The sequence below is a fragment of the Eptatretus burgeri genome, chromosome 6 (assembly GCF_056783735.1).
Source record: "Eptatretus burgeri isolate ZD-2024b chromosome 6, Ebu_testis_v1, whole genome shotgun sequence".
NCBI lineage: Eukaryota > Metazoa > Chordata > Myxini > Myxiniformes > Myxinidae > Eptatretus > Eptatretus burgeri.
Window position 1 is genome coordinate 48352442 of NC_140966.1, and position 26821 is coordinate 48379262.

At 46.2% G+C, this 26821-nt stretch overlaps 1 protein-coding gene across 3 annotated transcripts; it reads right to left on the bottom strand.

The window, feature by feature from the left end:
• Window positions 1-6349: 6349 nt before the first annotated feature.
• LOC147024720 (uncharacterized) lies at window positions 6350-25873 on the bottom strand. Of its 3 annotated transcripts, XM_085884904.1 has the most exons (6): window positions 25734-25873; window positions 24384-25306; window positions 21875-22002; window positions 15400-15488; window positions 11483-11559; window positions 9595-11180 (listed from the first exon to the last, which is right to left on the bottom strand). In XM_085884904.1, exons 2-6 carry the CDS (start codon window positions 25196-25198, stop codon window positions 11051-11053), a joined length of 1239 nt encoding a protein of 412 aa, XP_085741030.1. In that variant the 5' UTR covers window positions 25199-25306; window positions 25734-25873; the 3' UTR covers window positions 9595-11050. The 3 variants fall into 3 exon arrangements, with proteins under 3 accessions (XP_085741029.1, XP_085741030.1, XP_085741028.1); XM_085884903.1 differs by lacking the exon at window positions 9595-11180 and adding an exon at window positions 6350-8833 and having other exon boundaries at window positions 24384-25845; XM_085884902.1 differs by having other exon boundaries at window positions 24384-25843.
• Window positions 25874-26821: the final 948 nt, after the last annotated feature.

Sequence of the window (26821 nt, forward strand, 5' to 3'; positions counted from 1 at the left end):
ACCAAAGAGGTCAACGATTGACCGTATCCTTGCTCTTCATGTCCTCACCGAACACAGACGAGAGTTTCGGCAGGGGCTGCTTGCAGCCTATGTTGATCTCTGTAAAGCGTTCGATTCAGTGAATCGGGATGTCCTCTGGAGGATTCTTGGTCTTCGTGGGGTACCACCAAAACTGATCGATCTGATGTCTGAACTCTACTCTGGTACTGAGAGTGCTGTGAAGTGTGGTGGTACCATCTCTGACTTATTTCCAGTTGTTACTGGAGTTCGTCAGGGGTGTGTACTGGCCCCCACACTTTTCAGCACTTGTATGGACTGGATTTTAGGGAGGATGTCGGAGAGATCAAGCTGCGGTGCATCGTTTGGGAATGTCAAGATCTCGGACCTTGATTTTGCAGATGATGCAGTCATCTTTGCAGAGACTTTAGATATCCTTTTGGGGGCCCTCGAGGTGCTGAACCGAGGAGTCGGAGCCGCTGGGATTACGGGTTTCTTGGGTCAAAACTAAGATCCAGGCTTTCCGTGACATCTTGGATGCTGCTGTCCTGTCTGTGTCTGTTTGGGGTGAGGATGTTCAGGTCGTGGAGAGATTCACTTACCTTGGCAGTGATATTCATGTCTCTGCTGGCTGTGAGTCAGAGGTCAATAGACGTCTGGGTCGGGCCTGGGGAGTCACGGATTCACTGGATCATGGGGTGTGGCGCTGCCGGTACCTGTGCGGGAGGACGAAAGTCCGAGTCTTCAGGTCCTTGGTACTTCCAGTCGTGCTCTATGGATGCGAGACTTGGACTCTGACCAAGGATCTGAGACGGAGACTTAATTCCTTTGGTACCAGGTCTTTTCGGAGAATCCTTGGCTATCGCTGGTCGGATTTTGTGTCCAACGAGCGGTTGCTGAGAGAGACTCAGATGAGATTTGTTCCCTGCATAGTCCGTGAGCGTCAGTTGCGGCTGTATGGACATGTTGCTCGTTTTCCTGACGCTGATCCTGCTCACCAGATTCTCTCAGCGAGGGAGTCTCATGAGTGGAGGAGGCCAGTGGGCTGACCACGTGCCTCGTTGCAACAGGTTGACCGTCATCTCAAGGAGATGGGGATGGGCCTGGCATCTGCCTGGGGGATGGCCAGACGGAGGCCCCTGGAGTACCGGCGGAAAGTGGATGCAGTGACGCGCTGTTCTGGCACATTCTCCCATACCTGACCTGACCTGACAATGGAGACGGGTGAGGTCGGGATGACGAGAGACGCCACTACAATTATCAGGGAAACTAAAAAAACTCGGACACGAGGGGACGACGCAAGAATTAAAGGAGGTGACGGAGACGCAGAAAATAAAAGAGATGGAAAGCCAGGAATTAACGGAAATAATAAACGAGGTGACGGAGACGCAGGAATCAAAAGAGGGGGACGAATTGCATGAAACTGAACAGGGACACACACAAGTAGAGTTAGTGAGGGACAATGGGGTCGAGCTGGTGGAATATGTTGAGACCCAGTTCGAGCATCAGGATAGCCTCCCTCAAGAACAGAGGGAGACGGTATGCTCCCTCGAAGTGGATTGCTACCAGGTGAGTCTGGTCTGGCCAAGCGAGGTTGAGCGGGTGCATGATGTGGAGGGGTCCATGCAGAGTTTGGGGGGGGGTAGAGATCCCGGGAACCCTTGAGTTAACCTGAACACCCGATGTTAATGTCCCAGTGTGTGTGGTAAAGTGTATGAGTGGTGCAAGTGTGTTGAAACGTGCGAGTGGTGTGAGTAACATGGCGTGCGTGTGTGCGTGCATGGAGACGGACGATGGACCGACCTGGACGGGAGTCGGGAGTGGCGAGCCTGGAAGGCCGCAAAGGGCTAATTTGACAACCGTGCCGGGTTCGCGCGATGGCGCGTATGGGGTCCATGGCACATTTTGCACACGGCCCACACGCGCGCGTCTGCGCGATCGCAATCCGGCGCGAGAACGCTCCGCGTTGGATACAAGCCGGCCACATGGACGGCAAAAATGTAGGTGAGTGTTGTGTGAATTTGGAATGGACGGGTCCACATGCGGGCACGTGTGAAGCTCCCCATGCTGCGCGCCGCGTGTTCTGTTCACCGAACGCGTGGGGCGGGTTCCCGGGACGATGCACTCGTGCGGGCCTGCACGGGGAAACTGCGCAGGTACGGTGCGTGGGTGACGTCACCGGTGACCTCGCGGCACAAGTTGTGGGCGAGCGGCGCGCGTTGGCTCGCATGGCGGACCTCTCCAAAGCGATTGCTGATTGCGATGCGCAGGGCGACGACAAGGCCCCAGGTATCATCCGACGGAAGGGACGAACGGGCGTGCCGTAGACCGCCGCCCTGGAGTTTCAAGGTTCGTGGGGCCTTGCCCCGAGTACACGGCCCCGGCCGGGATGTAGTAGACATCTTGCTTGGGCATAGAAGCATTAGTTAGCGAGATGGGTTTAGCTTAGTTAGACCAGCCTCATGGGGGCATGAGCCGTCCTCCATGGGGCCCTTGGACTAGTTAGTGGGAATTTAGGTTAGATTTCGATTCAGAATGGATTTGGGAGACATGGACGGACATGGAATGTGTAGGGCGGATGTAGCTTAGCTACGTAGATGAAATGGAACTTGCATTAGAGTAAGGGATGACGAGGGAGCACGAGATAGTTAGGGGAACATAGGTAGAGTGTGGAGTGAATGGAAAAATTGAAAGAAGCATGTTGAGTGAGTGTGGGTCAGCGGTCCAAGTGTGTGAGTGGAGTGAATATGGAATGCATGGTGTGAATGAATGATTGGGGTGGGGAGTGGGAGGAGTGAATCCCACTCAAGGGACCCCGGGGCCAGTGTAATGTTTGTTAGTGGGTTAGTTAAATTTATCAAAAGGAGGTCGTTCTGTGTTGGTGGTGTATGAAGGCACGAAAACCCATTTGAAAGGGTGCAAGAGTTCATTGACCGGCTGGGAGCGTGGCTGTTGTAATGAGCGCAATGAGTAGAGGGCACCCTGGGCACTGGACTAGTCGGCCAGAGTAGGCCAAGGGCCCAAGGGACCGGGATAGTGTAGTGGGCACGGGCGACCCTCGGACAGGGACTCGGAGCACCAAAATGCCACGTGGGCATGGAAGGGGGGCAATGCCAGGAAGGGCAACCCCCCCCCCCGCATTCATAGGGAGCAGTTAGGCTCAGAGCCTCAGGGCCCGGGGGTGCCGGAGTTAGAGTCCGGCAGGAGGGAAATCCCTGCCAAGTGAGCGACGCTGCCCAGCCATGAAATTGTGCAAGGGCACGAGTGAAAATTTGTGGGCAGGGCCAAAATTAATAATGGACACCAACACAGGTGATGGGAATCATGGTTGTTAGAACCTATAGTTTAAAGAGCCAGGCGTATGGAAAAGCCCCGGGGTAGTTTAAAGTTAATAAATGCTCGGATAGTTAGGAAATGTACCCCTTCACACCATCCATCCCTTCGCTCTCCGTAGGCCACTGGACCCACCTTGGTAAGATGGCTGAATTATGTAGGAGGCTATTCTGGGGCTTCATTGGGCCTCGAGACAGGATGCTAGTCTCTCCCTTAGTCCCCTCCAAAAAAGGAGCTTAGGGGTTGGGAGGAGATGGACAGGATAGGTTAGCTGGACAAAGATGATAAAGGGGGGTTTGGGAGACAAAATTATTGAGAAAATAAATAAATAAAATAATTTTGTTGTTTCGTTGTTGCAAATTAAGGGAGTGGGTATGGACAAAGACAGGCAAAGGCGATAGGTTGGGGGGAGACGGTAGGTTAGGTCCGAGCCCGTTTTTGGAGCGGCCGGCACCACCACACTCCCTCCAGAACCTCACGGGACCAGACCAGAGGCCGGCCAGCTTCATATGCCGGCCTGTGTTTGTGCTACATCTGCTGGTCCGCATTTGCCATGCCTTATTGCCTGCCTTTTGCTTTGACCCCATGCCTGCTGCCCTTATTTGCATTTGCCCTTGTGTCAACCATTCCACCATGTGCGCCAGGATCATCCAGCAAGTGTTTTGCAAGGACTACCCTGCAGGCAGCCTCAATCATTCATCATTTTATGTGTTTGTATCATCTCCATTTTCCATCCAGTTCATTCAAAAGAGCCACGAACTGCATCGAGCAGCCGGCTACCTCCCTGTTCTTGCATAAAGGCCACTTCAAATGGCCTGTGGGACGGCGCATGGCCTGCCGTGTTTGGGTGAGTTGCCTCCAGCAGCTGGGGTATGAAAGGAACAAAGAAGAATGTTCACTGAAAGGAACACCCAAGGGGGACCTTTTGAGCAGGCCCTGAGGATGACTGATCTTCAGCTGCTGTGCACTCACCCACATAAAATGACTGTTGACTTACTATGCTTCTTTCCCACAGATAACAGGTCCTGGGCCATGGTTCGTGTAAATAGTTAAAATTGTAAATCAGTTATTGACCCACCTGTTGTTTGCCTTAGCGCCGGCAATGTAGTTAAGTCGTTTGTGTGAGTCTGATAGTTTAGTGACGCAGCGCACGCGGTAATTTATTTTTGGGACATGTATGAAAAAAATGTCGCACTCAGGGATCCGTAGGTAAATCCTACGAGGGGAAAGCTTACACATGCTGGTCACACGCAAATTTGACGACTCGGGACGAGTCTGTAAAAAAGGGAGGGGTAGTGTTGCGAATTTGGAAGCTTACTGCACACAACAGCCAGGTCCTATAGATCAGCTATATCAGTAAGTATGTGTTTCTAGTTAGGGTCCCGTCCTATGTTTAATGGGTGATTAATTGTACATGCGCTGTGAGTTATTTTGATAGTTAGGATTTAAATTACCAACAACAACGACACCTGCCCTCGCTTCCTTCCACCATCATCCATCGGCACCATTGCACGCGTGCGTGTCAGCACGTACGTGGGCGGAGTCCAGTGTGCGAGGCGGGATTTCTCTGGACGTTGGTGTGCTGGCTTCGCCCCAAAATATGGGCACAAGTGTTACGCTCTGGCTTCGCCCCAAATATGGGCACAAGCATTTCGTTCTGGCTTGGCTCAAAATATGGCCATAGAGTTTGGGGGGGGGAGGGGTAGAGGTCCACAGTGTGAGGCATGTGAAAGTTTAGTGTCAAAAAACTTCTCTGCCCAATGAGGGAGTGCGAGCGTGGGATAAGAGAAGCACGCGTGGGCCAAAAGTAGAGTGGTTGTCTTCTGGTCTTCGAAGAGTGGTTGTCTTCTGGTCTTCGAAGAGTGGTTGTCTTCTGGTCTTCGGAGGAATTGTTTTCTGGTCTTCCGACGTCCGGTGGTCTTCTGATGCCAGTCGTCGCCTTCCTGGGGTCCCACCAACAGAGCGTCTTCTCTTGTGGCCTGTGTGCCTGTCCCACGAGGATCGCCTGCCTGGGCTTGGAGCGGAATTGTGTGGTGGGTTCGAGTCCTGCCACACTGGATCGTCGAAGACCGCACGAGGCGGAAAGGTCCAAGAATAGGCTCTGACCTCCAATAAAGACCTGACTGGTCCGTTTATTTTTGGGTGTAAGTGTGTGTGTTTGTGGCGCCAGTCTATTAAGTAAAACTGCATAAGTGCTTTTACATAAATTGCTATTCCTTCATTATTCGGTTAACTCTGCCTTCTTGCGTGTCCCCTGCCCCATTATAAATAAATATCCCTTTTCTTAGGCTAAATTAGGCTCATGCTGTATGTCTGTCCTACCCTGAAACACGGAACCGCTCCTTGGAGAGAAGGAATTATTCAGTAAAAGTTTCTTAAAATAAAACCAAATCTAAGTGAAAATTATGATTTTTTCAATCAGACGAAGAATTGAACCTGGGCGATGTATAGGCAGCAGGGGGAGCCCCATGCCAAGACTGCTGCCTTGATTGCTGCCTCTGAGGAGGGGGTTGAGAAAATAAACACCCAGAGCATTTATTGGAGGAAATGGGATGTGTATACTCATTTAGTATCGGTGGTGGATATTTATTCTCTTTTAAGTTGCAGATAGTCAATAACTGACGAACAGTTTTCTATTGTTGTTGGAATTTGTTGCTGTTGAGAACTCTGTTGTTGGAATTTGTCAAAATATTTTTCTCCTCATTTTAATAACGGAACACTGACATTAGCTCAAAACAAAGAGGTATTTGCTGTGATGCTGTACAGCACTCAGATATACTAAAATAAGGGAATAAAAAAATCGTTCCCAATGCCATTTAAAGAGCAGGTTGTGGGTCACCAAACATGTTCTGAAAATGTATCAATATGATTATATGTGCATTAAATGGTTCGATGCAAACTATTGTGGTTGCCTATCGAGAAGATTAATGAAATTTAACTCCGAAGTTGTTATTTCTCGAGGCTGTTGAAAAAAACATCCGTGTACCATTTATGGATGGTGACGTCACGTTCTCCAAAACAAAGCGGACGCTCACTCGCTCATTGAAGAAGTGTCCAGTTCAGCAGGCCGTTCTTTCGCTTTTTTTTGAGCTTGCAACTGTCTATATTATCCTTTTTTATTTTCAATTATTGTAGAACAAAGTTATTTGGATATTTGTACATCATGCCTCGTACATGTGTCATGTTTTGCGAAAATGGCTGGAAAACAGGTAATTGCTCCCACCGATTCCCAAAGGAATCAAACATTCGCCGGCAGTGGATAAGATATGTACAAACAAAACGGGCAAATTTTCCCCCAAAGAAAACGGGTAAAGAGGACCCTTTGGATAGACTTGTCATTTGTGGTGACCATTTCACAGCCGAGGATTACGAAGGCATAAACACATCTGATCACCACTCTGAATACGAGTTGTTGGTTGACAAGTTCTCCAGATACTGCTCTGCCACAGAAACAATTGTTGAGTTTAAGTGAGAAAAACCTTGAAATGTATTCTTAAAGAGTACATGGAAAAACACATAAATAAACTTTCTGAAAAACACAAGCATGAAAAAATTTCTCAACAAATCAACTTATTGTTGATTAAATTACTTTTTTAACAGCATCAGCAAATTGGGCTATTTCATTTCAATTGTAAAAAATTTATCAATTTTCCACTTCTACTATACTAAAAAAATAGAATATGTTTGTATGTATGTATGTGTGTGTTTGTTCATCCTTTATAGGTGGCCGAACCGTTGGATGGAATGAGATGAAACTTGGCATGAGTGATCCTTGGGACATGAGAACGGACATGGGGGGGTCAAGTTCAAGGTCAAAGGTCATGGGGTCAAGGGGTCAAGGTCACCGGGTAACTTCAATTTCTCAATTTCATCCGATCGAGACGGGACCAACGCCATTCGAGAGATAATCAAAATTAATACTGAAGGACCAATTTTGTGCCCCGTCTGTGACGGTGTTTCGGCTAGTTTTTTTCTAAATTTGGTAGAATATTTCCCAATGAGGCTAAACATGTTTTGGTATTTATATGCCACAACAGTCTCTTTAAAGTTGGGGTTTGTTCTAACTGTTCACTTTCGCTGGTGTCAAGCTCATTTGTCAGAAAGACTTCAACGCCAAGGCTACGGTGTATAATATATTTGGGTCCATTCTTGATTCATTCTATTTCTGACTTGAGTGACTAGAGGGTTAAAAAGTATTATATCAAGTCACAGACGAATCAAACGTTACATTATTTTATGCATCGAACACAAAAATGAAAATCTACAAACCAATCTGTCTGGTGGAGTCTGTCAGTGTGAACTGCCAGGCAGTCAGTCCTGCCACTTGTACACGAAATAGGCAGTTTTCTGGCACTTGCAAGTGGCTCAAATTTATATGGCGCGGGCCAGAAACTCCATAGTATAAATTCCCATCATCCTCTGACTCGTCCTCGGCAATATCGGAATGAAAACACTCAATTTCATCATCGCTGAAATCACTCTCTGATTCGCATCTCGCCATTGTTCACACGCTGTTTCCGAATGTTCACGAAGTTTTCGGAGAACGTGACATCATCACATCTTCAGTAAATTCCGGTCTGTTTTTTGATCACTGACAAAAGTTTTGACTTAAAAGTTAATTTTAGCATATTTTGAGTTTCAAATGTAAGAAAATAATTGGCCAACGATAATTATTAATGTGATTACAACCTTTTAATCACGCGAAGTCATCAGCTACCCAAAACCTGCTCTTTAACAATAAAATTACAGTAAAACCGAATGAAGATACGAATATCACCATGGTTCACTTGAACCAGTGTGGAACTAACCATTAACAATATTGTTGTGGAAATGGCTCATAGGGATTGATAGTGCTTAGAATAGAGCAGTTATTTCCTTCGAGTGAATATCTAGACTCTAGAATAAGCATAAAGTAATTAATTGTGATATTAGATATGCGTCGCTTATACGTCGTCAGACAATGCCTCCCTTTCCCAAATTATCAACCCGTTCAACACAATTTTATCATTCTGCCCTCTGTAATCTGGCCTATATGTGGCTTTTCTGAATTTTGCTAGGCCTATAAACACGAGCTGTACAGGAAATGCCATGGCCTGACACCGTCCCTCCAAGCCACTCAGACATCCTGTAACAGCAACAGGGGGTGGTCCATTCGACTATCAACCGGCCCTCTTGGCCAAGGGTGAGTGGGAGGGGATGAGCAGAGTACATCAGTAATGTTGCACAGGCCTGAGGGAATATGCCTGGTGTTGGCTTAATGGTTCGGGTGGCAGGCTTTGGATCCTAGGGTCCTGAGTTCAAATCCTGCTCAGCTGTTGAATTAATACCAGGTGGAGTTAACTCGACCTGTCATCCTTCCGAGGTTGGCAAAATGAGTGCCAGCATGCTGGTATACTGTGTCGGAGTGGCGACCCGTCCAGGATTGTGCCCGACAGCCAAGGAGACTGCTTAAGCAGCACCAACGCTCTGCACAGAGTATGGTCCCAACCTCCTCCTCCTCTTCCTGAGGGAATATAAAAGTGGAGTGACAACAGAAGTCAGGAGATGCCCGGAATCTGCTCCGTGAAAGCCACAGTCTGCGCCACTACAATCCTGGCCTGAGTCACGCCCCAACAAGCCTGAGCCACACCTCTCTCTCTCTCCCCACCTCCCCCCCCCCTCAGCCACAAAGAGGATGTTCACTTTCAAACTGCCAGGGCCATGCAGACCCGTCCTGCCAAAGTTTACCATGTTTGCCTGCAACTTTCTTTCTGTCTTGTGATCCTCGCGATCGTCTTTGTTGTCTCGGAGGACCCAGACAAGAACATACATAAATAAGGATTTCTGCTTGTTGATTTCGTGGTAAGGGGTTTTATTATCAATTTATTACGTACTGTATTGCTTCATTTTGTTTCATTCCCAGTGCCATTTGCAATTAGATATACCTGGTCTCAGGGTGAATTCTGGTTGTCGTGGTTCTCCTGGGGTGATTCAGACTCATTAAGAGCTAATTGGCTATGGTTCTCAACACAGCACATTCCAGCCAAGTCACATAAGACACCTAAATGGAGTAATGCTGGGCCGATTCGGACTTCCAAACTGTACAGTATCGTGACATTCGGCACATAATCTGGCGGGGAAGACCCAGAAACAGTCGACCGTTATGGTCACATTGAAGCGACACGCCGGATTTGAAACGTCAATTGGGACGAACCGGGCAACTGGAACAATACATTTCAACAGTAAAAAAAAACATTACATTAAAGGACCGCAAAGGACATAATATGATAAACAAATGTCATTTAATACTAATTATTTACACAAGAATAGGCTTCTCCACAAGAATATCCGAGAAACGACTTCACTTTGGAAGCACTAGTAGCAAAATAATTATAGTTGCACAAAACAAAGGGATTTACATCAAAGTATTAAAGATTATTCTCCAGTTTGGGAAAAAATAGTTTTGAGCAAATGAACCAATGCTTTATGGTTGTTTTCCACCAGAAAAGTCGATGCAAGATAAAAAGACTTCCTGTTCTCAAACAATCTGAGCCAAAAAAAACTTAACATTCAGGAACATAACGATAGCACTCCCATGCATGACAACAACCAAAAAGACGAATTCAAATATCTTTAAAAGGAAAGTAAACTCAAACTTCAAAAAACTGAGAATTACTTGATCTGACCATTGTTGAATATTTTGAGAATTAAAAAAAAAGAAAATATATATATATATATATATATATATATATATATATATATATATATATATATATATATATATATATATATATATATATTAAACAGTAATCAGCAAGTGCAACTTCAAATAATTTCTGAGTGTAGTATTTTATGTGGAGGGAGGCATGTCTTTCCGTTGAGTCAACGATTGCCTACGAAAAGCTTGTGACATTTCATAACCAAGCAATGACCAACAAAGTCATGGCTGCCCACACAGAAGTTACTCAAAAAGGCACTCAGTTTCATTTGCTGCTAAAGCTAGACTTTTAAACAGATTGAGATTTTACTTCTATATGAAAAACACTGCGGGAGTTTATCGATTTGATTCTCATACAAATATGTGAAGTTAAAAATTCAACAACGATTGGATATACCCGTAGTAAGTCTCAGATTTTGACATTTGAAATGGTGAGAACAGATCCTGAAAATCTAGTAACATGTAGTTATAAAAGTTAAAATGCATAACATGGCATAAAGATTGCATTCATGCCAGGGCAGTGCTAACAATGTTTTAGAGTTAAAAACCAGGCAACAGATAGCTGTAGGTTTGAGGTTGGAACTCAATTCGCTGGTGTTACATTATAGAAACAATGTTGCATTGTCATTTTCAAAACTGCAGTGCTCTGGAGGAAATACGGATCCCAGCAACGATTGTTTGAACAACTTACTGGATCATCCATATAGCAATTGAATCTTCAAGTCCAAGTTTCAAAAAAAAATGTTATGCACCTTAAGCATATGTTATCAATTATGAATACGATTGTGTATGCCAAAATAACCTACGTGTCTGATCTATTTGTACCACCATGATTTGAATACAAGGTGCAGGACACAGTGAGTCTGGCTCAGTGTTCATGAAAACACCATTTCAAACTCGATGGCAATTCACTACTGTATTCTGGGTAGCAAGATATGATCCAGGTGCACGATACAAGGCACAAGTGCTGGAATCGATGTGCAGGACATTCTGTGCTGGATGCTGGGTATGAGACGTCCATGACTAAGTTTTGGCTTTTTGACTTTTGCGTATAGGAATTTGGGATCGCAAGACTGAATCGACGGATACATTTCGTTCAAAACGAGAAAGCATGGACCGAATATGAAAACGATCCACTCCATGGCTGTTCCTCCTGCACATAATAGAGCAGACAGTCGGAGTGAAGAGAGAAAAAGACAGAGTTGGTGAAACAACAACATAATAATTATTTGCATGCTCAATTATAGGCTTGCAATATCCAGTTAAACCAGTGAATGCTAAAAATGGTTATGATTAGTGAAGTAACCCTGTATTTTCTATTAAAGACATGCTGTCTTTTCTTTCCCCTCATTTCACTTTTCTAAAATATATAAGTATGCACTTGTGCTGACAAATAAACAACAAAATAATCAGATATTTAAAAGTTCAGTTTGAAGGAAAAACAAAAGTCAATACTTTTCCAGCTCTTCTGTATTTGTCTTCCACCATGTGTCAGGTTCAACAAATCGGATGTGATAGCTAAGGTCAAGAGCCTAGACAACAGAAATAAACAAGCAACCAGTATTATACCTAAAGCATTCATCGGTAAATTATTCAACAAATGAAATTCATTTTTAAATGAAACAGAAACACAGTTCCAAGAATCTTTTTTTTTTCTTGCATTCACTTTGTTGGATTTTGGGCAACACTACATCGTCATAAACAGTTTTCATGCCGACCCCGAGTTGCTTGAGGGCATTAAGTCAGGCATATTGCAGGGACTGAAGTCACACGTACACTGTAACAGGTCGCCAAGGCACATTACTGCCTCCGAGAAGGTCATGATTGAGCCAGCTAGGTTTTCAATAAAAATCTACGAGGGTGTGTTGAAAAGTAATGCCTGCTATTCTTTTCCTCCAAAACAGGAAAAGATATTGGAATGAAACAAAGACAGTAACTAACATCAATCTTTATTCTACCATGGTGCATATTTATTTCTCAACATAATCATCACCATTGTGGTCCACATATTCTTGCCAATGTTCAAGTAGTTTTGTGATGCTGTCACAATAGAACTGAGCGTCCTGCTGACTTAACCAGTGCTTCACAGTGGCTTTGACATCATCATCGGAAGAAAAATATTCTCCACGGACATGTTCCTTAAGTTTGAGGAAGAGATGAAAATCTGACAGAGCCAAGTCGGGGCTGGTGCTTATTTGTGGTGGTACTTCAATGACCATTTCTTATTCTCAGGATCGTAATGGTGCACCCAACTCTCATCTTCAGTCATCCCAACTCTCATCTCCAGCACTTCATGCTTCACAACAATGACAATGTCATGATGCCCTCCTGACATCTTCATGAATGCTGCACTGATACATCTAGTGTCAGAATCATGAAACTTCGCACCCATTGGCATGAATAACAAATGTGTGGCCTGTGCTTTGTTTCATTCGAATATCTTCACCTATTTTGGTGAAAAAGAATAGTTTGTCATACTTTTCAGCATGCAGTCACGGCATGGTAATTCACTTGAGACTGGCTTGTTCTTGAGTAGCTTAGAGTCCAAATTAATGTCAAATTAAGCTGGATTTCAGCCCACAATATCTGGGTTGCCAACACATTGTCTTTGCCACTTGGTCACCATCACATTGTTTTTTGGTTGTTTCTCAAGTGAGCTCACTTCACAGTTGGATAATCTAATGGCAAATGAATGCTGCACCAAATATATGTATATATATATATATATATATATATATATATATATATATATTTCTCAACAACCAGTTTTAAAAGTGGAATTGGGCCTCGTTTATAATGAACAGATATGTGGGCTGGTAGTTGACTCAAAAACTTAAACAATGATGCCCTCCTTATTAGCGTTCAGGGCACGCAGGCATGACAAACGTTGCAGCTCATTGACAATATATTGAGAAATTCCAAATTTTCCTGAAAACAAATCGACACAGACTTCTCATTGGCCAAAAATAGTTTAAATGAATGTCTCCGAATTTGGTCAAAAAAATTAACACTTTTTCAATGAAATAATTTATACATTTCATTGTTCATGATATCAAGTTGAAATTTGTTAAAAGGGGATTGTCCATCAAAAGTGCTATTTATTATATCTAAATTTGTTATGAGGGTTCCTTACCATATGCCTGGTTTTGGCTTAATGGTTAAGGCGGTGGGCTTGGGATCCTATGATCTCATGTTCAAACCCCACTTGGCTGTTGAATTAATACCAGGTGGGGTGGACTCTGCCTGTCATCCTTCCAAGGTCAGCAAAATGAGTGCTAGCTTGTTGGTATACTGTGTCGGAGTGGCGACCCGTACAGGATTGTGCCCAATAGCCAAGGAGACTGCTTAGGCAGCACCAACGCTCTGCACAGAGTATGGTCCCAATGGATGGATGTTCCTTAAGGCCCAGTCACACCTTGACGTTTTAGCCAGCAATGGCAACGTATTAAAATGTATGTAAAACGCTGGCTTACGCTGAACTTTTGATGTTTTTTTTTTTAACATTCGGACGTATTCATAACGAGTTGGTCGTATGCATAACATATTAGTAACGGACACAGAACGTTTCGTTGTCTAATAGATAACTTATACTAACGAATGCTTAGCCTGTTGTCGGCGTTCACAATCTATGCCCAACGATAGTCTAACTTATACATAGCGCGCTGCACGTATCGCCGACGATCACATGGCATAGCCAATTAAAAGGCTGCCGCACAATGATTCAAACCATAACCGCCGGAGAAATGGAAGTGTCAACATCGCAGTCACACCTTGGCGATCTTGTCAGCGTATGCCGACCTCTGAAAAATGCGTCTAAAACGCTGGTGCACATCGAATACGGTATGGGTAAGTTTGGTATACGTGAATAGAATGCTAAAGTACGCTATCATATGTCGTAGGAAGTGGAGTACGTCTTGTACTTTTAAACGTGTTAAACATTTTACGACGTACTTGCCGTATGCCTCACACGTTCCGCATGCGATGGGAATAAGTTGGACGCACGATATGCGATCGTTGGCACACGGCGACAAAAGTTACTTGAAAGTTACTCATAAGTCGAAACACGTCAATGTAATGGTTAGCGTCAGTGTTCCAGACTCCCTGTTTTTTTTTTTTTCTTCTTCTTCTGTATGACGATGATGTTGACACTTCGATTTCTAGTGCGGTTATAATATAATATAATTAATAGGCTGCCGCTCAACAATTTAAATCATAACCACACTAGAAATCGAAGTGTCAACATCACCTTCATACCGAAGAAGAAAAAAATTAAAAAACCAGGGACTCTGGAACACTGACGCTAACCATTACATTGACGCGTTTCGACTTATGAGTACCTTACAAGTAACATGTGTCGCCATGTGTCAACGATCGCGCAACGTGCCTACAACACGTTACTCATAAGTTACAAATAAATTTCGGGTACGCTAAACATTACCTCGACGCGTTTCGACTTATGAGTAACTTACAAGTAACGTGCCTACAACTTATGGCCAGCATAGCGGAACTTGTGAGTTATACGCTGGCATACATCGTAAAATTTCAAGCATGCTAAAATTTGAGGACACCACAAAGTACAACGATGAAAGCCAGCGTACTACGACGTATGGCAGTGTTTTTCAGTGTGCTCTCAATGTTTCCAAAGCTTACCTATAACGTATTCGACGTGTGCCAGCGTTTTAGCCATTTTTTTCAAAAATCAGCATAAGCTGGCTAAAACGTCAAGGTGTGGCTGGGCCTTTACAATGGGACTCAAGTATATTTAAAAAGTCTTTCTTGACATGAAAAATTGATCAAATGAATCCGCCTAGCACAATCATTCAAAATATACATTTCAATAAAATAGACCTTATCAAAGCTTTTTGACTTGCACTCCTCAGGATAAAATCACAAGCAGGTGAAGTAGTAGTACCAAACTCTCATTTATAAAGTTACAATGTAATGTCCTCAACATTGATTGATTGAGAGAAAGAAAGGACGAGATTACCTGATAGGTGGAACCAAAGATTTGCAATTTTTTAAACGGGATTTTTGATTTTCCGTCATGATTCACGAACTGTTGGGAACCTATCCGCCGCCCCCCCCTCTTTTTCCATTGAAACAATGCCCGGACATTCAGGGATTCGACATTAGCAGCGTTTTCCAGGAACGTATCCTCCGTGAATAGAGGGGTCCAACAGTATCTCCAATGCAGTTCAATTCCTCTGTTCCCATCCCATTATAATAATTATCATGATCGTAATCATAATTGATTATATTATGCAAAAGCATAATCATAAAAATGCAAAATTAACCATAAACAAATACTGGAGACTTCACTTCAAACACATTATTTTGGTCCACTGCATGGACAAAATGGGATTTCTTCAAACCTGGGAAACATAAGGCTTCATCTCCCAAGCTTGGGTGTTGGTGTTATCGATGATAACAGGTGAACGTCCGCATGCCATCGCTCGCTCAGCTGCAACAGAAACATCATTTAAAGACGGTTCCTCTCCTTCACCCACTCCATTTTCATCAAGCATAAAATTGCAGCATAACTGCAATGCAACCGAGAAAAAAGTGTGGAGGAAAGTAATAACACAAAGGTGAGAGGAGTGCAACGGAAGAGCAATCAAATACAAGGAAAAGTGAGTTAAAAGGAAAAGATTATATTTTTTATATATATACATGGTTGAAGCTGGTGGAAAATCAAGAGCAGAATGGAACGGAACGGAACAAAATGGAAAGGGAGGACCACCAGAAGCAGAGTAGGAGAATGAGAGTGAGATCAAAGGGAGGGGCCGCGGTGCTGGAGAAGCAGAGAGGGGCCGCGGTGCTGGAGAAGCAGAGAGGGGCCGCGGTGCTGGAGAAGCAGAGAGGGGCCACGGTGCTGGAGAAGCAGAGAGGGGCCGCGGTGCTGGATAAGCAGAGAGGGGCCGCGGTGCTGGAGAAGCAGAGAGGGGCCGCGGTGCTGGAGAAGCAGAGAGGGGCCGTGGTGCTGGAGAAGCAGAGAGGGGCCGTGGTGCTGGAGAAGCAGAGAGGGGCCGCGGTGCTGGAGAAGCAGAGAGGGGCCGCGGTGCTGGAGAAGCAGAGAGGGACCGCGGTGCTGGAGAAGCAGAGAGGGACCGCGGTGCTGGAGAAGCAGAGAGGGACCGCGTTGCTGGAGAAGCAGAGAGGGGCCGCGGTGCTGGATAAGCAGAGAGGGGCCGCGGTGCTGGAGAAGCAGAGAGGGACCGCGGTGCTGGAGAAGCAGAGAGGGACCGCGGTGCTGGAGAAGCAGAGAGGGACCGCGTTGCTGGAGAAGCAGAGAGGGACCGCGGTGCTGGAGAAGCAGAGAGGGACCACGGTGCTGGAGAAGCAGAGAGGGACCGCGGTGCTGGAGAAGCAGAGAGGGGCCACAACGATGGCGAAACAGAGAGGGGCCACGACGATGACGAAGCAGAGAGGGGCCATGACGATGGCGAAGCAGAGAGGGGCCACGACGATGGCGAAGCAGAGAGGGGCCACGACGATGGCGAAGCAGAGAGGGACCGCGACGATGGCGAAGCAGAGAGGGGCCGTGGTGCTGGAGAAGCAGAGAGGGACCGCGGTGCTGGAGAAGCAGAGAGGGGCCGCGGTGCTGGATAAGCAGAGAGGGGCCGCGGTGCTGGAGAAGCAGAGAGGGACCGCGGTGCTGGAGAAGCAGAGAGGGACCGCGGTGCTGGAGAAGCAGAGAGGGACCGCGTTGCTGGAGAAGCAGAGAGGGACCGCGGTGCTGGAGAAGCAGAGAGGGACCACGGTGCTGGAGAAGCAGAGAGGGACCGCGGTGCTGGAGAAGCAGAGAGGGGCCACAACGATGGCGAAACAGAGAGGGGCCACGACGATGACGAAGCAGAGAGGGGCCATGACGATGGCGAAGCAGAGAGGGGCCACGACGATGGCGAAGCAGAGAGGGGCCACGACGATGGCGAAGCAGAGAGGGACCGCGACGATGGCGAAGCAGAGAGGGGCCGTGGTGCTGGAGAAGCAGAGAGGGACCGCGGTGCTGGAGAAGCAGAGAGGGACCGCGGTGCTGGAGAAGCAGAGAGGGGCCACAACGATGGCGAAACAGAGAGGGGCCACGACGATGACGAAGCAGAGAGGGGCCATGACGATGGCGAAGCAGAGAGGGGCCACGACGATGGCGAAGCAGAGAGGGGCCACGACGATGGCGAAGCAGAGAGGGACCGCGACGATGGCGAAGCAGAGAGGGGCCGTGGTGCTGGAGAAGCAGAGAGGGACCGCGGTGCTGGAGAAGCAGAGAGGGACCGCGGTGCTGGAGAAGCAGAGAGGGACCGCGTTGCTGGAGAAGCAGAGAGGGACCGCGGTGCTGGAGAAGCAGAGAGGGACCACGGTGCTGGAGAAGCAGAGAGGGACCGCGGTGCTGGAGAAGCAGAGAGGGGCCACAACGATGGCGAAACAGAGAGGGGCCACGACGATGACGAAGCAGAGAGGGGCCATGACGATGGCGAAGCAGAGAGGGGCCACGACGATGGCGAAGCAGAGAGGGTATGCGATGATGGTGAAGCAGAGAGGGGCCATGACGATGGCGAAGCAGAGAGGGGCCGCGATGATGGCGAAGCAGAGAGGGACCGCGACGATGGCGAAGCAGAGAGGGGCCGCGACGATGGCGAAGCAGAGAGGGGCCACGACGATGGCGAAGCAGAGAGGGGCCACGATGATGGGGAAGCAGAGAGGGGCCACGATGATGGGGAAGCAGAGAGGGGTGGCGACAGTGGGAAAGCAGAGTGGGGATAGGAAAGCAGAGTGGGGCTAGGAAACTGGGGAAGAAGGGATGGGCCAGGACACAGGGGAAGAAGGGAGGGGCCAGGACACAGGGTAAGAATGGAGGGACCGTGACGCAGGGGAAGAAGAGAGGGGATGGGATGTAAAGGATGCAAAGCGGATGCGGGGCATGAAGGGAGCAATGTGGGGTGGAGAGTGAGGGAAGCAGAGAGGGGTTCGAGGCATGGAGTAGAGCGACACAGAATTGTGGGAGCACAGCAGGTGTAGGGGAACCCAGGTGTGAAGATGGCATGGGAGAAAGTACTGACCTGAGGGGAGTTTATAACCGTAATACAACACACATAAATAGGATCGTGCATCCTGAAGCTCACCAGGATCAGGAGCAACAGTCACTCAAACACCCCTTAGACCCTGTTTTTTTTAAATACCGTGAACAAACTTTGGTACATCATGTGCAATGAAGATTGCGGTCAAGTTTTTTTTTTTTGGTATACATTATCGAGGCTTGTATGAGAGTTAACACAAAATGCACAGCAAAGGGGGCATGAGACAAGAGGGGCGGGAGAGGGAAGGACAAATCAGTGGGGAACAGACATTAGATTTTTGGAAGAGAGAGGGATGGGGCGGGGAACATGTGGTATATATTACATGGATATTACATGTAATACAGGAACTTTCAGGAAGGAAAGCAGGGAATTTGAAGGAGGTGGGTTTGGGGTGGATTGACGGGGGTAGAAAAGATCGAGGTTTTGTATGGGGAACGATAGAAGGTGGTGGTGAACAACTGTTTTGAAGGCCTGGAGGGAAGAATGGGATTGAAGAGAGTGTGGGAGTTCATTCCAAAGGTGGGGAAAAAGAGGAATGAAAGAGTGAAGGTGAGCAGTGATTCGTGATTTTGATAGTTTTACCAGAAGGGGGTTGTTGGTGGACCTTGAGCGCCCTGTGGAAATATGGTGGGGACAAATCGCAGACAGAGCAGGGGAGTGAGACCGGAGAGGAGAAGGTATAAGACAGAAAGACCACCGACCTGCCTGCAGTGAGAGAGTGAGAGGCCCAAAGATTCAGCCTCATCGCGTGAGATACCAATGATCCGAAATGTCATGGTTTCCACAGCGCGAAGCCGATAAAGGTGAGAGGCAGGAGCACCAGCCAAGAGGGAAGAGCAGTACTCCATCAGGCTGCGGACGAAAGCTTTGTATGTGGTCAGGAGCTCAGGTGGGCCGAGGAAGGACTTTGCTTGATGGAGGATTCCCAGTTGGTGACTGGCTTTGGAGGCCAGGTTGGAAATGTGGCTTTCCCAGGAAAGATCATGGCAGATAGTGAGACCCAGAAGCTTGAAAGAAAGGACTTCTTCCAGAGGATTGTTGAGAAAGTAGATGGGGTTGGGGGGGGGGGTTCTAAACGGTCCTTTCAGAGAGACATAGTGAGAGTGTGAGATTGCTAAGGATTGAAAGACATGTTCCACGTGTTGGACCAGTTTGTGATGTTATCCACATGTGCAGAGAGCGAAGAAGCTGCGGCTTGCCGGTCTGAGGGATGACAGATGGTACGACAGAGGGTGGAGTCATCAGCAAAGAGATAAAGAAGATTTTCCAGAGAGTTTTCAAGTTTAATTGAAATTGTGTGTGTAGTTTTCCAAGAAGAGAGCAAATGCATATTTTGGGGAGCTTAAACCCTCCCCCCCCAATCCGCCGCAAACACCCTTCAACCCTGATTTCTTTGTTATGCCGTGAACAAACTTCGGTGCATGTCAGGTGGTCAAGTTTCATTGAAACTGTGTGCGTAGTTTTGGAGAAGAGAGCAAATACCTATTTTGGGGGGGTCAAAAACCATCCTGTAGACCCCCCTCCCCCAATGAGCGCAGATATGGAGGAAAAAGGAAGGGGAGAAGAGAAAGCAGAATGGGAGAAAGATGTTTGACAGCAAGTATGTAGGAGGATTGAACAATTTTAATTTGTCATTTTAAAAGGTTTAAATTTATGAAGTGAGAGGGGGGGGGGAGGAAGAAAAATGGAGAGAAACAAAAGTTCATAACTAAATTAATTAAGAAATCAGTTGAGAATTAATGATGATGAATGACATTTAATTGTTATAATTTGAGGTCGTTTTGAGAAGGAAGAAAGGAAAAAAGGGAATTTTGATGCAGGTTACAAAGGGATGGGTTTGACGAGGGGGGTATTTAACAAGACGGGGGTAAGGGGACAGGGCGTGTGGAACTCATGGTCAACAGAAAACTGAGTAAAATAAACAAAACCAAAAGTAAAGAAAGTTTTTTTGGGCGTTTTAAAAAAAAAATATTATTAAACAGAAGGTAAAAGGAAGATATTCAAGCAAGGGTGGTGAATAATGCCCTGCATAAAAAGGTGCACAAACAGATCCCTGCAACTATAGACCAATCAGCCTTCTGCCAATCATCAGCAAGGTGATGGAATCCATCATCGCTTCAATCATTAAATACTTCCTCTTCTCCAATGGCCTGATTTGCAATCATCAATTTGGTTTCAGACCAGGTCACTCTACCCTGGATATGCTGCTTCTGCTCTCACAACAATGGATGGAGGTCCTCAATGCCGGACATGAAATGAGAGCCATATCCCAAGACATATCATGTGCTTTTGACATGGTCTGGCACCCTGCCCTGCTCACCAAACTCTCTTCCTATGGTATCCATCCAAGGCCATCTCCACTCATGGCTCGCAGACTTCCTCTCCTGTCGCAGTCAACGTGTGGCCCTAAATGGAGTTCTTTCATCCCCTCTTCCTGTCCAAGCTGGAGTTCCTCAAGGTAGCGTTCTGGGCCCTGTTCTCTTTCTGGTTTTCATCAATGATCTCTCCGACTCTCTGGAAAACCCTCTATATCTCTTTGCTGATAACTCCACCCTCTGCCGTACCATCGGTCATCCTTCAGACCGGCAAGCAGCAGCTTCTTCGCTCACTGCAGATCTGGGTAAAATCAAAAACTGGTCCAACACGTGGAACATACCTTTCAATCCGGACAAATCTGACACTCTCACTATGTCTCTCCGAAAGGACCGTTTGGAAGCCCCCCCCCCCGCTACCCCATCCACTTTCTCAACAATCCTCTGGGTCTCACTATCTGCCATGACCTTTCCTGGGAAAGCCACATTTCAAACCTGGCCTCTAAAGTCAGTCTCCGACTGGGAATCCTCCGTCGTGCAAAGTCCTTCCTCGGCCCACCTGAGCTCCTGACCACAGCCTGATGGAGTACTGCTCTCCCCTCTGGGCTGGTGCTCCTGCCTCCCACCTTTCTCGGCTTCACGCTGTGGAAACCAAGGCATTTGGGATCATTGGCATTTCCCACGATGAGGCTGAGTCTTTGGGCCTCTCACTCTCTCACCACAGGCTGATCGGTGGTCTTTCTGTCTTGTACCGTCTCCTCTCCAGCCTCGCCACCCTGCTCTGTCTGCGATTTGACCCCCACCATATTTCTGCAGGGTGCTCCAGGTCCGCCAACAACTCCCTTCTGGTAAAACCACCAAAATCACGAATCACTGCTTACCTTCACTCTTTCATTCCTCTTTTTCCCCACCTTTGGAATCAACTCCCTCACTCTATTCAATCCCATTCTTCCCTCCAGGCTTTCAAAACAGCTGTTCACCACCACCTCTTATCACCCCCCATCCAAATCCTCAATCTTTTCTTCCCCTGTTAATCCACCCAAACCCACTTCCTTCAAATTCCCTGCTTTCCTTCCTGAAAGTCCCTGTAATGTCCATCTTGTATTCCCCATGTTCCCCACCCTATTCATCTCCCTTCCACATATATCCTAAAGTCTCTGTTCCCCACTGTTTTGTCCTTCCCACTCCCACCCCTCTTGTCTCATGCCCCCCTTGCTGTGCGTTGTGTGTTCGCTCTCATACGAGCCTCGACATGGTATACAAAAATAAATAAATAAAAATGGGACAGAGCGGATGGAGACACGGTGAATGAATATGGGAAACAGTTGGGAAAGAAATAATATATAGATGATAAATAAATAGAATCAAAGTAAGAAAAGCAGAAAGTTTCATTTTGTTAAGAGAGTTTCCAGCTTGCATCAAGTAATAGCTTCCCTTTTGCTACAACACTTTAGTAACCATACCCTTGTCCTGGTTCCAGCAATGGGCTTCTGAAAGACGCATCTTATCGTAGCAATATTTCCCATCAGCAGAACGGAAGAAATCATCCGTGCTGCAAATTATCCCGTTGGGGCCTCGTTCACATAACCAGCTGCATCAGAACACATGGTCAGCAAATCATCTGCAGAGGACATCTACATTTTATAGACACAAAATTGTGGGTTGTGACTCGACCCACCCACATCCTCTGCCTCTTGTCTTACTTCTGGGGCATTCCATGTCAAGTGTACACACCTTCACGACACTAATACCTCATTTTCTCCCCATATGTTGGTCATTTATTCACTTGGGTGAAAAAAACTCAAAATACCAACTTTTAGACCTGTGGGCCCATCGGGGCCCATCTTAGGGGCCCCCCAAATTTGGGTGCCCTCGGCTGCCCCACAATCTTCCAGAGGCCATATCACAGGTTGTAGTGGTCCGATTTGGCTGATCTTGGTATCAAAATGCTCGTAAAAGCGAGATCTTTCGAATCACGTAAAGTAAAATCACTCCGAAACAGTAATTCAAAAAGTTATAGTTTGGGGTGCCCTTTGACCTCGGGCCCCCGCTCCCCAGCCAAACCGATGATCCCGATTTTTTTTCGTGTGAGAATACCTCTTCATATACTCCAACACCTCAGCATAAATGAAAATGGGATCCCAATGGGTTCACGCATGGCAAAGATTTATGTTGGGGGACTCGGGTGCTGGACACACAATACGCCACAATACACAGCACAATATTTGAACACAAGATTTCCAATACACTATATCAATATATTGTGCATAAATTTTCCACATGCACGTGCTTTTTTTTTTTGGGGTATTTTGAGTTTTTTCACCCAAGTGAATAAATGACCAACACATGGGGAAAAAATGAGGTATTAGTGTCGGGAGGGTGTGTACACTTGACATGGAATGCCCCTTCTCTTTCTGCTGTAACCTAGTCCTCTCACCCACCTCATGCAAGCCTAACATGTAGCTAGCCTCTCAGAGCAGAGGACAATCAATGTGTAATCATAATTAAAAGCTGATGTTGGCCAACCTAAATTCTTCAAAATGACAGGTCGTTGATTATCATTAAGTGCATCATGAAAATGTTTTTTTTAAAAGAAGTATCAATTTCTTAGGGTAATTTATGACTACAGCAAACGTCATCGCAAATCCCCACACTTCCCACCTAAAGCAAAGTTGAAAAAGATTGCAAAACGTTCCACTGGGAATGACTCAATATCAAATGAGTTAAAAAAAATTTTCCCTCTTTTGACCCCTGTGACCCTAAGTCACTACCCTGGGGGTCAAATCCCAAAAAACATCGTTGCATATATCATGTCTCCCAATGTTGATTGCATATACAAAGTTTCATAAGGTAGACGGAGGTAATGTTTTTCACCCCTGTTGGGTGGTCGCTCGACTACCGTTTTTCTCAGGTTTTCCGTCTGTCTGTATGTATGTAATGGACAGCTCTGGAGGCCAGAGGAGTCAACCGATTTTGATGAAACTTGACTGGTAGGTTCATACCAGGATCTAGTTGTATGCTTTTGAGCACCGTTGCTATGGATGCCACTGTTGCCCAGCAAAGGGACTTTGAATTTATTTTTTTTTCGAAAATCAAAAATCGGCTTCCGTGCTTTTATGCGCACTATAATCAACCTCTTTGTCAAAAAAATTCAGCCCGATCCGTCAAAAACTGTATGACTAGTATGCAATTATATAGCGACCACCCATGTCGCCGACCGGCTTGTCCGTTTGTTTGTCTGTGAACAGCATATCTCAAAGTTGTGGACAGATTCAGACGAAATTTGGTGGACAGGTGGGGTGTGTGTGTGACAAGGATGAAATGATTTGATTTTGGTGAAAATCCACAACCGGATACGAAGATTTTTTTTTAAGTGATTCTTCACCATTGAGAAATGAAGCCAAAAACGATAGCATGATATTTCGAAAAGTTTCAGATGGATTATGACAAAACTTGGTGGACGAGTTGCTTAGATGACAAAAACAAGCCAATTAGATTTTGGTTCAGGTCAGCAGATCCGGCCTTCTTGCCATGTGGTGGTCATAACTACCAAGTTTAGTGAATTTCTAGCCTGGTCTTGGTTTAGTGGTTAAGGTGGTGGCTTGGGATCCTAGGGTCCTGAGTTCAAGCCCCGTTGGCCGCTGAATTAAAATACACCAGGAGGTTGACTCAGCCTGTCATCCTTCCAAGGTCGGAAAAATGAGTACCAGTGTACTGGTAAGGGGGGCACTGCATCAGCGGTATAGCTGCGTCCCAACCAATGATGCAACCAGCAGCCACAGGTTGCACCCAATAGAGAGTGAATTTCTGTCCAACAGTTTAGGATGAGATAGCGTGACAGACAGACAGACGAGACATTCAGAGCCGATCACAATATCCCCCCGTTATTTTCAAAAATTGTTGGGGGGGGAAACAGACCAACAACTCCTCCTCTGACAAATCCCCATGTATAACAAACGGTTGTCACCTCACCTGGCGAAAGTGGATTTCCCCGAGCCAGGAAGGCCACGAATCAGATACAGTTCTTTTACTGGCCAAACCGAAGAGCTCTGTTTATCTTTCAAAGGACCGTTCAATCCTTTCGATTCCTGCCTTACGTCTCCTCCATGGCAATCACCCCAAACACCGTGGAATCCTTTGCCTCGTCCACAGTGCGACTGTTGTCCAAATTCACCTTCCAGGTCTGCATATCTTTCCATGGTACAAGCAGCTTGAGGACGTGAAAATCCCACAAAGTCTTCAGGATGCCCTCTTGTCCCAAAGCCACAATACCAGGCGTCACTATGTCCAGCACCAAAAAATGTAGGAGCCCAATGGTCTAGGTGACCCCCGAAGCGAGGAAAATATCGTGCTCTCGAAATGCTCCTCTTACCATACGGGTCCAGCCAATTCCCCCAGTCTTTTGCGGGAAGTTGGTACCCAAGGTTTTTTTTGCTCCGTTCATCGCCACCGTTCGGACATCGCCGTCGCGCATTCCACTCAGACATTCCACCGGCCTCTGTCGCAGACAATCTCAGACCAATTCCCTCCCGTGCTTGTATTTCATCATCCCTGCTCACTTGCTCAATCTCTCGGTAAAATCTTAACATTTCATCATCCAAGGTGTCGTGCAAGCATTTCATGGTTTGTACATCTTCCGGATCCTTTGTTTGCCCGGAAACCATTTGTTTCTTTGCCGCAGGTTCATCGTCGCTTCCTTTTGGAGTCCCAGCACCGTTGTAAGCAGCAGCTTCGCAAGGCCCGTGCTTCCTCGAATAACCTGGTATTGAATGTTCATGCGTTTTCATGCCATCAGTCTCAATTTGACCGACTAGCGATGATTCACCGGAGAGCAGGTCCTTCGAGTGGGGACTTTGTTCATCGTCTTCAGTCTTGCTGACGACATCTGCGGCACACTTTTCATTCCGTTCTGTTAAACTTTCGAGCTTTTGCAACGTCCCTTCTGAAAATTCGGTCATCGCTTTTAGCCGTTAAGGAAGTTCGGAAGGATTACAAGAGCCGGTGGAGGCGATAGATAAAAAGTCCTTGGTTCGAATGTATCGCTAATACCTTTACAAGACAGTTATGGAAGGTACTATCTGTATTTATGCTTGCACTGTAAATTACTGTACGACATTCTCGCAAAACTCCCGCGGTACTGTACGTACACAAGAGGAAACTACTGTAAACGGCCTTTCGCTTTAGGAGCTTAAACAACGCGAAACGGTCCTTTTGTAACAATTGCCAAAATCTGTCGAAAATCTTCCGACCAAGACCTAAAATCGTTTAGAAACAATTAAAATTTGAAAAATAACTGTTTCGGTTCATTCATTTGAAACTCACCTTTTCCTACCCTGTATTATTATTATTATTATTATTATTATTATTTTTTTTCAACAAGACGTACGGCCTACTACCAGACACCGAAATCACTTCCGCAATCGGGTTGTTGTTGTTTAATGACAGAGACCAGTCAACGAAATCACTTCCGCAATCGGGTTGTTGTTGTTTAATGACAGAGACCAGTCAACGAAATCACATACGCAATCAGGTTGTTGTTGTTGTTTAATGACAGAGACCAGTCAACGAAATCACATACGCAATCAGGTTGTTGTTGTTGTTTAATGACAGAGACCAGTCAACGAAATCACATACGCAATCAGGTTGTTGTTGTTGTTTAATGACAGAGACCAGTCAACGAAATCACATACGCAATCAGGTTGTTGTTGTTTAATGACAAAGACCAGTCAACGAAATCACATACGCAATCAGGTTGTTGTTGTTTAATGACAAAGACCAGTCAACGAAATCACTACCGCAATCGGGTTGTTGTTGTTTAATGACAAAGACCAGTCAACGAAATCACATACGCAATCAGGTTGTTGTTGTTTAATGACAGAGCCCAGTCAACGAAATCACTTCCGCAATCGCGTTGTTGTTTGAAATGAAAGCGAGGGAAAAACCTTCAGAGTTGTGGTGAATTGAGGTGAATTGAGGGACATGACGCGGGATCACATGTGGTGCGTCTCGCGTATAAGGGGAGGTCTCCGCGGCACGGGGTGATTGTCCCCGGGGCATTGCTATTGACATCGGCTGTTCACTTGATGCTCGTTAACTGAAGGTGCTCATTGACTGGGGAGAATGGAGATTATATCGAACTCCGTGCTTACGCGGATTTAGTCTGCAATGATTAATCGTACATGTATACGTTACTGCTTATGTACTCCTAGCTGAACCTGTATTCCCCGGTGTGCCCGTAGAAGCGGCTCCAATCAAATGGAATAAAGCCTAAACTCTGAAGGTTCTTCTCTCGCTCTCATTTCAATTTATTCCATTTAGTTTTCTCGGCTCTCTCAACCAACGATGGACAAGATCTACAAACCAGAGAGGTTCGACGCAGACCCAAACGCGACTGACGCAGAAATGAAATG

Coding starts and splice junctions, on each gene's coding strand:
- LOC147024720 (XM_085884902.1), bottom strand. CDS start 25,369: ATGACCGAATTTTCAGAAGGGACGTTGCAAAAGCTCGAAAGTTTAACA. Junction 22,003..24,383: donor GGGAAATCCACTTTCGCCAG/GTGAGGTGACAA, acceptor GTTCTGATGCAG/CTGGTTATGTGAACGAGGCC. Junction 15,489..21,874: donor TTGCTGGAACCAGGACAAGG/GTATGGTTACTA, acceptor TTTCTGTTGCAG/CTGAGCGAGCGATGGCATGC.